Source organism: Nanorana parkeri, unplaced genomic scaffold, assembly GCF_000935625.1.
Source record: "Nanorana parkeri isolate BGI_ZX_2015 unplaced genomic scaffold, ASM93562v1 scaffold570, whole genome shotgun sequence".
NCBI lineage: Eukaryota > Metazoa > Chordata > Amphibia > Anura > Dicroglossidae > Nanorana > Nanorana parkeri.
This window is the reverse complement of record NW_017306838.1, coordinates 290,300-305,506: the sequence shown is the minus strand read 5'-3', so window position 1 is coordinate 305,506 and position 15,207 is coordinate 290,300. Positions and strand designations below refer to the sequence as shown.

At 41.1% G+C, this 15,207-nt stretch overlaps 1 protein-coding gene across 1 annotated transcript in view; it reads right to left on the bottom strand.

Moving 5' to 3' along the window:
• Positions 1–15,207, bottom strand: part of DNAH3 (dynein axonemal heavy chain 3) — a 239,155-nt gene that overhangs the window by 85,564 nt on the left and 138,384 nt on the right. Inside the window, 6 exon segments of the mRNA XM_018562281.1 lie at positions 429–552; positions 6,455–6,634; positions 10,610–10,904; positions 11,044–11,147; positions 11,380–11,616; positions 13,446–13,575. Of these exon segments, the coding sequence (XP_018417783.1) occupies positions 429–552; positions 6,455–6,634; positions 10,610–10,904; positions 11,044–11,147; positions 11,380–11,616; positions 13,446–13,575 (1,070 nt within the window).

The window sequence follows — 15,207 nt, the reverse complement described above, 5'->3', positions numbered from 1 at the left end:
CATGGTTGCGATGGGATGTATGTCAGTAGACTCAGTATAGCTAACATTGACCTCCACAGTGAACAGAGGTTCAGTACTGTGATGCAGTGTACTTTAAGAGACAAAAATTGCATTTTTGCTCTGCGTACATGTTTACCATAGAGGAGAATAGTGTCAAGTTGTGTGATTACTTAACACCTGTGTGCGAGTCCATACGCATATTCTTAGCACAGTACAGGCTCTAAGGTTCTTACAATTTTATTGGAAAAAGATCTATTTCCTGATTTGCTGTAACGAACAGCGTATCATGGTGCAGTTCTTCTCCTGAACTTTAGAACAATGCTAGTGTCGTTGAAGAATTAATAAACAGCACATCACATTTAGAAGCTTTGCCCAAACACTACAGAAACAATCACAGACATATCAAATATATTATGCACAAGAAGTACCTCAAAAATGAAATATCAAATCCTTTGCCGAAGTGCCAGTCAGAGATAGAACAAAATATTTTTGTTAGAGTTTCATCATCGAAGGCATTTATGGAGACTATGTTCAAGTGACGTGTGAAACGAACTACAAAAGGAAAAAAGATAGTAATTAGAGACAAAATGTCAACATAAAGCATTTGAAAGTTTTGTGAAGCACACAGTGTCTGATAACTTCTATACCACACACAACGCTACTAGAGCAAGCTGCTCCACTGGTTTTATCACCAGCCATAAGGGAAACTGACAGAGAGGAAGAGGTGTTGCATCAGTAACTACATCAAACATGTCAGAGTGAATGGGAGATTGCTTAGAAAGTGCATGAAGATTGTTAGTGCACACAGTGACAGCACAAAAGTATAGCAAAGGGGAGAAAAAAAATATCTTACAAAGAATCCTACCTTTCTCCGCCGCTGAGTCTCTCACTGGCCGCCATTGTGGTGAGCAGAGCGGCAGGGTTAAAAGTAACCCTGCCGCTCCGTGTAGACAGTGAGAGGGGAGAGCTGTGCTCTTTCTCTCTCACCTGTCACAGGAGTTCCAGCACAGTCCTGTGCTAGAACTCCTGTCCTGGAGGTGACAGGGTCAATAAAGAGAACCTGTCACCTCCAAATGCTATCACTCAGGGGTTGTTAGCTCCTATGTGATAGGTCTGCAGGGAGAGTAAATCCGGCCCTGACCATACACATACCTTGTTCTTGCAGTCTTCTCTTCCTTAGCAGCGGGAGGAGGGGTGACAATTTGCAATTTGAGCCGCGATATTGATATGCAAATCGGCCCATTCATATGTTAATATCTCAGGTGGGACAGTGCACGAACAGGAACAGCAAGCTTCAGAGAGAGCAGAGGGAGCTGGGGGCGGGCTCTGACTATAGGAAACTGAAGATCAGAGCCCTCGTCGATTGTGCTGCTCCTGTGTATGGGAGGGAGGCGCTGTTTTACGCCCTGCCCCACCAGCGCCCTCAAGCGGCCGCTTGTGTTGCCTATGTGGTAGTGCCGGCCCTGTGCACATACCCGGAGCAGCTTTCAATAGCCTATCTATACCTCAATACCTGCAGAAGCCCCCAAAACTCTGCCCTTATGGCTGAATCCTAGGCCGTTCTGATAGGTAGCGCTCTGACATTTCTACATAGTTTTGGAGCATGCCTGCCTCACTGGCCATTGGGAACATGCATGAGACAAGAGCAAGCGGGCACGTTTCGGCACTATTAGAAAGAGCTGAAGCTTTGCCTGTCAAAATAGGGTTTTGGGTCCTGCAACGCATATCTGCAGGCACCTCTAGACTTTTTTTTACTGCTGACAAGAGTCTTTTTAAACTGTCCTATTAAGGCCTGGTCACTCTATATGAAAGTCAGCAGTAGAAGAGAGTGCATACTGCCTTCTTGGCCTTAAGTGTGGTTTACCCTGTTTTGTACCTGTGTCTTGTGATAGGTACATGATGTGAATGTTAGTTAAAGCGCTGCCTTTGTTTCACAGTTTTCATTTGGTTATTGTATAAGTGTCAAGAAATTTTCTAACACAATTATTTCTGTTTCTATTTAACAAGAGTCTTCAAGAAATTCAAGAATTACTATTTGGTTTTACTTTCTGAATCCCTCTTTGCTCTTTCCTGATTGGACAGTTTAATGTGTGATAAAACATGTTAAAAAGACATTGTTGGTTGGGATGAAGATCAGGTTTACTGCTACCATGGGTTTGAGGAGAATCACTTTTTGTGGTCCAGGAGAATATTTGTGAAGATTCACCTGGGGGAATGTATTTAAACCATAAGGCCCTGCATGGCCTTTGAACTATGGCCAGCAGGTTTTGAACGGCCAACAAGGGTTTTTTTTTAACATAAGCCAGCCCCCCTCACTATAACGGGAGGGGGTCATAGTGCAGCCATAGTGCATGGAGTGAATTGAAAGCTGTTGTAGGGAAAGCATAGGGAAATCTGACAAACTGAAAAGGGAAAGATTAGGGGTAGTTTAAAAACGATACTGTAATTTTGATTTCTAGCACTCAATTAACTCCTTTTGCTGCCCTCTTTACCTCATTAACCCCTTTATGACCAGTGAGATACAGTGTACGTTACTGGCATAAGGCCCGTTCAAACAGGTTCTGGCTCTGTTTACACTGGTAAAGCAGACCGTTGGCTTTACAGTAGAAGTGACTCTACTCAGTTGCCGCTAGATCGCTTCTATGGGCCGGTAAACACCCAGCTCGCCTGTTTCCCGGGGCTCAGCTGCCCCTCCGACAGGCCTGGGACCAGCTTCTCTGGTGTTGGGGGGAACCTGTGGAGGAGATTGGCAAACCTCCGTTCACCAATCTCCTTCCTGTACTATGGGACCGGGAGCGATGCAGATTACATCACTTCTGGTCCCATAGCTGTCATTGCTGGGCTTCTGAAGCCCAGCAATAAGCTATAGAAGTGCGATCTGCACTTCAATAGCTTATTTAGAGTGTAAAGGTAATACTAGGGGACTTTTGGACACCCAGCATTACCTTAAAGAGGACCTGTCATCAACACTATGCTATCACATGGGGAACTTGTAAGTCCCCTATGTGATAGCAATAAAAGTAAAGTATATACGTTTAAAAAAAAAAACATTTTTAAAATTAATATTAAATAAATGTAAAAATAACAAAAAAGTTTTTAAAGTGCCCTGCCCCCACGAGCATGCGCGTCTTCACATAAAAACCCATCAGGTGCACCTATGTATGAAAATGACGATCGTGCTACACATGTTGGGTATCGGCTCGCACGCCGGAGTGAGAGCATTAATTCGAGGGGCACTATTTAAGCATATCACTAAACGGATGACCTGTGGGGGCTTTTAAAGCATTGTCTATGGACTTTTTAGGGTAGTGAATTTTGTCGCCGTTTCACAGACGCCCAGAATTTTTAACCTGTGCATGTTGGGTATTTATTTACTTGTTATATTTTATTTTAAAAATTAGTATTTTATTGTGTATTGAGGCATTTAAGTGCATTTTTCACTACATTTTGGGGTTTGTTAAGGTGATGCACTAATATCGTGCAACATAAAAATTTGCAACTGCCACCATTTCATTCTACAGGGTCTTGGCTTTCAGAAAATATATAATGTTTGGGGTTTTAAGTATTTTTCAGGCCTAAAATGTGGATTATAACATAACATATAGCTGTGGATTACTAAAGTGCTGGATCATTATTTGTTATAGTGATGCTGTCTACTGTGTATGTTATTATTTTATATTTGTTCGCAACAAACAAAATGGACACATGGCATTTTTTGTTTTTACAAACATTTAAATGTATATTTATATCAATAAAAAATTGAATTTTAGATACATATTGTCATTCAGTTTTTGGCACCTCGAAAGCCCCAAGTTGTTTTTTTTGTTCTTTGTGGTTTAATTAATCAGGGGCGTGGTGCCATGCTTCTGCATCTTCATGTCCCCTGCCTTATCAAATCGCTATTGTTACATTAGCTACTGTTTTGTCCATAAAAGACCTGTTAAAAAAATGGGGTTTTGCTTCAAGGTTCATATTTTAGGGGTTTCATTTCTTTTGTGAGTTTTTCATTTTATGTTGTGGTTTGTTTCTATGTCCCCGCTAGATAGATTTCCGAGGACTTTCTGCCCGGACAAATAGAGAGGGAATATCTTCTTAACAGGATTGATCCACTCATTCCGGGGAGTGTGGTTTATGTCAAGACTTTGATCGCCTACAAGGTATTATGGCTGTACTAACAGATCTCCTCACCACAAGAGAGAATCAGGAGGTTTGGGCATGCTACGATTCAGTGTATGCCCAAAAAGATGCCCCCCGTTCAACGACAAGCCAATAAGACTTTGTTTAAATGTATCTTCTATATCCCAGGAACATAGCCAAAGTGCTATGCATATGGACAGATATTACTGCCATGCAAGGCACCAACTTAGAGGCCACTAAAAGCTCATCATAACTAAAGACAGTTTAGACAGTTGTTCAACAAGTTGCAAAGCTCAAGGGTCTTGTTCTGTGATAGAAGAGTCCCTCTTAAAGAATATGATTCATTGAGACATGGGGGGTGATTTACTAACCTAAACACACGCACGCACTAGGTGCGTGTGATTTTTACACAGCAAAACGTATTTATCAACCAAAAAGTCTCTAAAAGCATATTTCCACTAATGCCATATATGGAAAAATCATGCACACGATGCATATATAATGCTGCTTCACAGTTTAGACAAAAATGGTTAGCTCATGCATTTACATTCCTGCATTCATCAACGCAAGCAACACAATGTAGAGCGAATTTACACAACATCACCTTGCAATTCATGCAGGGCTTTGCACAACACACCTGCTGGGTGTGTACACACTACAAAGGTGTCTAGATTCCACCAATAGATCATGCTGGGTGGGAACACACTACAGAGGTGTATACTTGTTCGTGGCGTGTTTATAAGGTTAGTAAATCAACCCCATGGTATCACAAATCAATGTTACCACCTGACCTATAAATAGAAAGTCTGTGAAGTCCCTAAAGGTAAAGGCACCATCAACCAATGTGATGAGATATCCATTCAGGTCATTCAGATTGTCCATTAAACCTCCTAGGACACTAGCAAAAAACTGAGGCCTGGTGGTTTGAGGCAGGGTTATGTGGGGGCTGACTTAAAGACGTTTTTGCTTGCCAATGTCCAAATCTCCAGAAAATGGCAGTATAACCCATTATTACATTCTTGTGTCCTTTAATGGACGTTGAAGAAACAACTATTTGTAAAATATCTTCATAATCAGAAAGCAGAAAAGTACCAGTATAGCACTATATTCCATAGACCAAGGCCACTGCTTTTGTAAGTGTCAACACAAAAGTAAAAAGGTTGCAGTCTGAAAACTAGTACTTTTACTGGCTATGATGCACAGAAACAGCAAATAAACCACCCTTAACTGACAGCTTACTCATCTTCCAAAAATAAATAAATGTTGGGATTAGAGAAATTCTAGTATAATAAGTTGCTACTTGATAAGTACCAAACGGGCATAACTAGAAATCACAGGACCCCATAGCAAAATTCTGTATGGGCCATGTGATTTCTAGTTACGCCCCTTGCAGAGCCCTCCTGAGATCCCAAACAACCCACCTGAGACCCTGCAGAGCCCACCATAGACTCTCTATGGTGGGCTCTGCAGGGTCTCAGGTGGGCTGGTCACACCCCTGCACACCTCTCACCTGTCAGCCCCGATCCGCTGTCAGCCTCCTCGACAGCCAGGCCCCGCCTCCTCCTCCACAATCACTGGCAGGCCCCGCTTCCTCCTCCTTTGCCAGGCCCCACCTCCTCCTCCACTGCTGACGCTGGGCCCAGCCTCCCCCTCTGCAGCTGCTGGCTCTCACTGACTCAGCAACGGCTTCGAGGAGGAACGCGCTGCTGCACAGATCACTGACAGGTTATCAGTGATCTGAACAGCGGCGCGTGCCTGCTCACAGCCGCCGGTGACAGCCAGAAGCCTGAGATGCCATAGCGACCCAGGCAGCCTGGATGGTATCAGGGGGACCCCTTTGTTCCTCATCCTGGCTGGGCCCCCCTGTGCCCCTGCCCCACAGCGGCCGCCTAGGTTGCTATGGCGATAGTTCTGCCACTGGTACCAAAGCATGTCTGCTCTTCTCAATAGCATCATCTTTGGGGCAATTTAAGTTTAATATGTTGTCAATTTGTCTCCTAAATACATGTATTTATTTAAACAATCTTTCAAATAAAAACCTCACATATCCTGTAATGATTAGGGAGTTAGCAGTTAGAGAGCTAGAGTAAACTGGCACATAAAATGCCAAAATTTGGCCTAGTATCAACTGTTTCAGTTACCCCTTGACAATATATAGTTACAGGTGAATACATAGTTAATATTTAATTTAAGCAAGCTAAAATAATTTTTTTTGTCCTGATTTTTTATTGAAAGTAAAATATATCTTTAAATTGTTATCATAGTTATTTATTATCCCCTAAAGACATGCTCCTTAGAAATAATCTCAAAAGCTTACCAGTAATGTCATTTCTACCACCACCAGGGGGCCCCATGGCCGAAATGAACTGGATGTCCACAATATCCAATCGCGAAGTGTCTTTTCTATCATACCAATGTCCATGGTCAATCCACTGTCTCAGTAATTCAATGGGTGGTTGGGCTCCATAAACCTCTTTTGCTGGCATATTTAGATCATCTGTCAACATAAGTACAGGGCTTATATAATGTGTTCAAAAGTGTACTCTTCATTACATCTAATACTTTATGAATTTTCACTATGATGATGATTATGATGATGACTCTTTAACATCATAATTAGCCAGTCACCAGGATAAACCTTTCAGATGCAGCACTTTTTTTCCACTACTTTCAAGAGCATTTAATAAACATTAGCCTGGTGTTGACCAGGTGTTTGTTAAAGTCTTCTAAATGCTTGGTAACACGAGAGATGATGGTAAATTAAGTCCACCTCTTCTTCCATTAAGGGTTAAAAAGAAATATCCTGGGTCACATAATGTAGATGCATAATAGAGTCTGTAGATTGTTGTGCAGAGGATATTCTCTCCTGGGAGACTTCTGGGCAATTTCCTGCAACAAAAGACCTCTGAAAAGCTACCTGGCTGCTAGTCACATGTCATGTTACGTAAAATGCTTTTTTTTAAAGCATTTACATACCATTTCAAAAGTGTTCTAAAGTGCTTCTGTGGGGTTCCAACCATTTCTCTGTACACCAGAGACCACTGTATGCTCATTTGGGGCAAAGATTCACCTCCTTGGTTGTCATGGCCAAGATAATGACAGGAAATCCAATGTTAATGGCAACTAAAAAAAGGAATTCAATCGTGTGGTTTCTTTTGTACAGTTGCAGGGCTGTATAAAACTGTATTTCTTGATTAAAGTGTAAGTGTAGGCAAAGAGACAAATAGAGTTTAAATAAATATTTGCAAACTTTTCTACCTACCAATAAATATGTAATTCTGTTTAGCCAGTTGTATACCCTAGACAACCCTTCGATAAAATAATAAAAAATGTCCTGACCATTTCAATTTCTCCTTTGAATTGAAGCAATACAACGTGGTCCGGCCTGAATAGACAGTTAAAAGAGAGCTCGAGGCAAATCAAATCTTAACCCTTGCAGAGGGGATGCCCCCACACAGCAAGGGTTAAGTGTTAATTTTGTCTAGGGAGCAATATCGTTTCTATCTGCCAAGGGCACTCATCAACACCAGTCTTTGTAAATATTATTTACAACACTTCTGTGGCTGTTATATCTACTTGCAACATGGTAAAACCAGTTTTATCAGAATTGACAAGACTATTCATAATTTACTAGTGTTCATTTAATCTGCAAGTGAGAGCAAGCCCCAGCTGATTTATGTTATTTATTTTCTTAAGGACATTCAACCTTAGAACATTTGGTTTTCCCCTTTTTCTCACTAAAGCTGGTGAATGGAAATTGCTATGCAAATAACTATGCAATTTTTTTTTAATGAATACATCTCCAGTTCACACCACCAAGAGTGCGTTCCAGAGTATTCTGCCTCTGAAACACACTGGAACACAACCCGGCCTCCTCCCTGCATTCAGGGGTGTGGCGGTGCAATGAAGGCAATAGCACCGCAGCCACGTCCCCCGCCCGCATTGCGATCACCCTCCCCCGAACGCGTGGCACATTAGTGCCTGGGTTCTAGTCCAGTGCGATCTGCAAAAATAGTGCATGCAGACTAATGTGCCACATGTTTGGGTGCGGGCGATCGCACTGCGGGTGGAATAGCTGCAATGCCATTGAGTTAAATGCACTGCCACACCCCCTCCCACCCCTGAACGCAGGGAGCCGGCCGGGTTGCTTTCCAGTGCGTTCCAGAGGCTGAACGCTCTGGAACGCACACTTTGTGGTGTGAACTGGCCCTTAGTTTGTGACTGTCAATCTTATCTGAAAACACTGCAGGGGGTGAGAGATGAGCCTGGGAGAGTTTGCATCTGAGCTGGAGTGGAAGTACAGTATGTAGTCATATGAGAGTATCCATAGCTAAAAGTTTTGATTACCACTTTTAGATCAATGCAATTCATTCTAATGTAAAAAACAATACAATTAGCAACATGGTGTCAATGATTAAGATGATTAAAGCTTGTGCTCCCTAACATAATGTAGCACAGTGTTAATAATTGTCAAAAGGCTACATTTGTATACAGCTAAAAACTAGACATTCGAAAAATGTGTTCAGTTTCAGATCGATTAACATTTTTGGGGGAGTTTGGATTCGAATTCGACTGTTTGTTATTCGGAATTGGATCAATTCCAAATTTTCGTTTTCTGTTTGGACTGATCCAAATTAGTTTTTCGGTTTGGATCGATCCAAATTTTTTGTTTTCGGTTTGGATCAATTTGAATCTATTTGGATGGAGATTATAATGTTGTTAAATATTAACATTGAAAAAAAACCAGTGTGGGGTCGGTAGGAATTTTAGGGGGTACCCCATGCCAAAAACAAAAAGTGTGGGGTCCTCCCAAACTCCCTTACCAGACCTTGATCTGAGCAACAGGAAAAGGGAGGGGAATTATGTGGCCCCCCTTTGCATCATACCAGGTCACTTGCCCTTCCACACAACCCTGGCCCGGTGGTTGTGGGGGTCTGCTGGCAGGGGCTTATCTGAATCTGGGTGCCCCCTTCATAAAGTGAATGAGTAAGGGGAAGTTGTTACCCCTACTCATTTACCAAATCAACAGTAAGATAGTAAATAAACACGCCACACAGTTTTGATTAAAAACACAGTCCTTTATTATTTAAAAAAAAGTCCCACAATGTAAATCTATGGTCAATCACATCATCCAGCGATGTAGATCCTCATCAATCACAACGCCCGCCACTCGCTGACTCAACAAAAGGAAAAAATCCTGCTCCCATGTCCGCACCTGACTAACAGCGGCCGCAAGTGACAGCTCTGCTCTGGAATGTAAACAAGAGGAAGCCCAGTGATGTCAACTTTGTTTACATTACATTAGGGGACCTGTTGCCAGCACGGAAGGTAATCAAAGGGGTGGGGGCAAGTCCCTGACATCAGTGGACTTGCTCCACCCCTTTGTTTACTTGCGGCCGGTGTTAGTGAGGTGTGGATGTGGCGGTGGGGATTTTTTATTTTGTCGAGTCGAGTGGCAGGCATCATGTTTGAGTGAGCATGGATTTACATCATGGGACTTTTTTTGATTATTAATAAAAGACATGTAAAAATTGTGTGGTGTCTTTACTTATTAAAGGACTTTTCAAACAAGTGTGGTGTGTTTATTTACTATCCCTTTACACATTTATGAGGGGAGGCGGCATATGGATGCCCACTTTATGAAAGGAGGGCACCAAGATTTAGATAAGCTCCCTTTCCACAGACCCCTACAACCACCAGGCCAGGGTTGTGGAGAAAAGGCCCTTGTCTTCATAAACATGGGGACCCTGCCCCATGTTGAGGGCAAGTGGCCTAGTATGGTGTGGGGGGGTGGGGGGGAACACACGATTATCCCCTCTCCTTTACTGCTCTGCCAGGCTCCTGCTCGAATTAAGGGTCTGGTAAGGGTTTTTGGGGGGACCCCACACTTTCTTTTTTGCATGGGGTCCCTCCTAAAATTCCTACCAGACCTAAAGGGTCTGGTAGGAATTTGGGGGGACCCCATGCTGTTTTCTTTTTTCATGTTTAACATATCAGTTCATTTCGAATGACATTCGGACAAAATGCAGATGCATCTGAATTTTCGTTATTTGGATACATTCAAATGTGTTATTTTTGCAATCGGAAATTTGGATGCATCCAAAATTTTGATACATTTGAATTCAGAAATTCAAATGTATAAAATTTTTTATCAATTTGAATTTGGAAACTTGGATGCATCCGAATGTCTGAATTTAAAGAAATTTGTTCGAATTTCAATTTGCAACAAAACTGATATGTCGACTAAAAAGCCCTTTATTTAAGCCAAACTAAGGCAATTAACAGAATGTGTTTCTGTTATTTATGAATTTTATAAATTTGCCTGTGCATATAACTCTGAAGGAGTGGTATGCTGCTTTAATTTTTTAACCTGCACCAAAATGGGGACATCTGGAAACTGGTTATTGTGGCTCAGTAACTGCTGACTCTGTTCTCAATTTAAAGAAATACGTATTTAAAATTGTTTCCTTACCAACAAACACAACAGCTTTTTTCCCTACTGGGGGACCATATAGACCTTTTCTTCTCCTATCCAGCTTGGAGAAGATGATATCCTGGGTCTGGTTTGCAGAAGTTCTTGCCGAGAAATTGATGCAGTTGGCAATATACTTATCTTTTGGAAGTTTTATCAAGAAACTGTTTGTTATTGCAGATTTCCCTGTTCCAGTGGGTCCCACAAACAGTATAGGAACTGAATGTTCTACATACGTGTATAAGAAAAACGACTGCCTAGCAGTTTCAATTGTTGGTATAATGAGATCTGACACCTAGGGAAACAGAACAATATTACTAATTAGGTCACAATTATGTTGAATAATCAGGATCACCGTACGAATGTATACACACTGTTTTTACTTTCATGAATAAATATGCTAGAAAACCTTATCTCTAGAAGCAAAAAGCTACCTTGGCAGTGGCAGAAATGGTTGTTTCCTCTTTAGTAATGTAATCAGTCCACATATTCCACTGTCCACTGGCATGTTTGTGAAAGTAAAAGTCATATACAGTTCCTGTAAGTCAAAAGATTTCTGTATTAATAGTGAGAGGTGGGATACTTAAAAAATAACCTAGCATATAGGCGGGATTAAGATTAAACACAATTATTAACACGAAACAAGTTTGAAAAGAGTAGAATCATATTATACAAACTAAAACATATAGATACAGCATCTAGAAAATGTAAAATGTTTAGAGTTGTATGTACATAAAAACACAACGTCATTCCTGTAGATTTAAGTTTACCTCTCTCTGGGAACAAGTTGTTCTTGGTCAGTTTAACACTCTTTGGTCGAGGGTGCTGATCATCTGTTCCCATCAGGATGTTTCGGTAGAAACAATCAAACTTCTTCCTGCTGTCAGCATTTATGGTGCCACCAATGGTCCAAACCAAAGCGAAAAGGAAAAGACCTTGTAGCCACAAGGTGATCTGCTGACTGGACATGGGCTCTTTACCCTCCTCTCCAGAACTGATGATTTCATCTGAATTATTAGAAGATAAGTACCAACAGATGTAACCAATAGGAAGTACAGGTTTATTGAGCATAGATTTACAAGCAAAGTAACAAGTACACAAACCTCTGACACAGGGGCGGACTGGGCCGGGGGGCAGGGTGGCAATTGCCCCCCGGGCCTCTCTGATGCCACCGCGAACGGCCCTGCACAGCCCTGACGAGGCATCCCTCCACTACCAGTGTGCTTTACATTTCCTAAACCGATAAATACATTCACACTACTGTTACATGGATGGCAAAAGTGGCAGATGGGGGCGGGGAGAATGCGGGGAAGAGGCAGAGCGGGAGGGGGGCCAAGTTGCCGCACCATGGGCCTCTGGGTTGTACTCGCCCCCTGTGCTAACAGTTGCCAGTCGCCCCTGCTCTGACATAACTACTGACTTATCTGCATGTATGTGTTTATTTTCGGTTTTACACAGTATGATAAAATGCAATGAAATTAAACATTAACAGGGTTATTCACAAAAAGGTGAAGAGTATGGAGAAGGCAGGAGAAGTGAACATTCTAGCACAATCATAGTTGAACTGGAAAGTGAGCTGAATTGGAGGATTTTTCTAAATCAGCTATTTTGGCCTAGATTGTTCACTTCTCCTGCCTTCTCCAAACTCTTCACCCTTTTGTGAATAACCCTGTAAATATATGTGTGTGGCTGAACTATGAAATCCTACAAAGACAATTTTTACATTAGGGTACCAGTACATCAATATCATTGCATCCATCCGGCTTTACCTCTCCCTCATCCCATTCCTACTTTCATAGATGGAGAAAGTAAGGAAATACAAGCTCTATACAGAAAGTATCTTGGTGCTAACTTCTATGTACCACTACATCCCTGAGCACACAACCATTATGAAAAGATGCATGCTCCAGCAGAGACAGTGGTGGAAGGAAACATCTACCATACTTTGTTAAATTGGTTGGCCTATATGTATCCACTTCTATTCTCCCTCAAGTAATAAATAACAGACCATCCAAGTCTGAGAACAAGTGGCTCTGGGTATAATATAAAATCAAATATGACATATATAAGCGTTTACATTTATAAACCATACATGGTTTGAAATTTCCACAGTAGGTGGCCCTGTCTGCACCGTTTGATGCAGCATCCTTTAATAAGAAAATCGAAGGAGCTATTCAGAAAATTTTTGGGTGAACAGTGACGGCAACTAATCTGCTGCTGGCACTCTTCTGGTGATCTGACAGAGGCATACCCACCACTGTCAGAATACAATAGCCTAGCAGGAGATACATCCATCCACGCTGTTATGTAACAGGTTATGGCCAGCTAATATAACAGGGTATGGCCAGCTTAAGTGTGGTAAGTGCATTGGACTGCAATTTATTTAAGAGATAATAGATTATATGAATAATTACATGTTCTATGTAAAGAGCTTTGAAATATGTTAACATTGTGTTAATGAATGCAATAGATACAGTAGAGAGATGCTGTAAAACAAGAAAGATGATAATTTAAAGGAAGACAATACAAAAAAATATGACAGGTAAGAAAAAAGATAAGTGGATATATCAACACATATAGGTATAAACATGGATATAATATACTGACGTCTGCCATGCACTGGTATAAAAGCAGCAAAAAAAATTAAAAAATAAATAAAGCATATTTATCAGGAGAAGATTTAAAACAAATCGCCTTCCAGGGTGTAATTTCCTGTGTCTAAAATTTGTCACAGGAATATCATAGATCAGCTGAAGAAAAAACTGTTGTAATATGGTTAAATTATGAAATGTCTTATGTGAATATCTTCTCTCCAAATTCAGTGTAACAGTCTTACCAAGCAGGCAGGTGTATAGTCTCATCATACTGTATGTCAGGTGGATAGGAGACGTCTGTACCACAAATTTACATTCCAGATGGATAAAATTCAAGCAAGGCTGAACAAGCCAGTCAAACATGTCATTAATCTGAAAGTAAAATCAAGTACGATGTTTGGAAATACTATCACCATAAAGCATAAAGAAGCAAACTGCAAACCCCTTAGAACAAAACAGAAGCCTAAAATACATGTCATATTGGGAATAGATGATAAGCTAAGCCCTATGGTATGTTTTTCCTAAACTGAGACCATACACAATATTTCAGTGCCAAAATTATTTTCTTTTATGTGTCCAAGGGGAGATGTATGAGAGAGCTGCTTCATGTATACTATATGTCCTACTATTTGCCCTAGACAAAGTATATCTTCAAAATATATACAGTGTATACAGTTATTTCTATATACATGGCTAGGCTATAGACTCATAACTATTTAACATTTCTTAATGAGCAGTAAATCAGGTTTCAAACAAGCCCTCCCTGACATCTGTAGCTGCAGGCACTGTGAAGCAATTCATCCTCAAATGTTTACAGGGAAAACTTTCATGTAGCTCAAGTCTTTCATTCAAGCAGCTCAGCTACCTCTGTTCCTTCCTCTCAGCAGTGACACTGCCGCCTTCCAGCCTTATAATTTTCTTTGTAATCTAAAAAACGCTTGTTCACACCAAAAGCAGACCAGATCTGCATGAGTTTCTGCACACGCAGTGCAGTGTGTTTTGCCTTGTTTTGGCCGCGTTCAGGGACGTTTTTGTGGGGGGAAAAAATGTCTTTCTTTTTTTTAGTTTAAAATGGGCTTTCAGTGCGTTCCAGTGCTTTTGCATGCGTTCCAGAGCAGGAAAAATAGGGCTTGCTCTGCTGCAGTTTTTTTACATGCTCTGGAACTGAACGCTGCTGTGTGAACTAGAGCCCAGAATACCATTGGAATACATTGGACGCAGTTTTGATCCGGTCTGTAACTGCTCTGCTCCTGGAACGCGCATGGTGTGAACTAGCCCTTAAACAGAAGCTCTTGCTCTGTGTAATCTGTATTACATAAAGATAGTTTAAACATTCTAGTCAGAATGCACCAATCGATACAGAATTATTCCAAACTATTGTCAAAGCATAAATTAAGGCAAAAAAAGTATTTTATACATCTCTGCAATGCATGTGCATTTTCATATGTTTTATTCCAGGGGTAGCCAAACTCCGGCCCTCCAGCTGTGGTGAAAATACAAATCCCATGATGCATTTCTCTCCAGGAGTCATGTCTGTGGCTAGGAGAACCTTGCAATGCCTCATGGGATTTGTAGTTCCACCACAGCTGGAGGGCCGGCGTTTGGCTACCCCTGTTCTATTCCTTTAAATATGCTGCAAGTACAGGAAAACAATTGTTGATGTGCCAGAAATAATCGTGTGCTCCTACCTTCCCCTTTGACATGACAACACACAATATTAATTCCTTATATGCTAATGTGGGGTTCCTCACATAATAACAGGTTAGCTTGGTAGAATGACTTAGCAGAAATATGTTATTAGATTAAGTTGCTGTTCTCTCCTTAAAATGTCTTGTTGTTGTTCAACGCATATAGATAGTCTCAAAGTTCTGCAGCAAGAGTCTGGGTTATGGTCAAGCTGATAAGGTGCTCCAAAATAACATAAACTAATATTTATTTTGATTGATAATTTGAGTATGTGCAAATTTTTAGGTAAATGAGGTAACATGCAAATGTTTATATTTG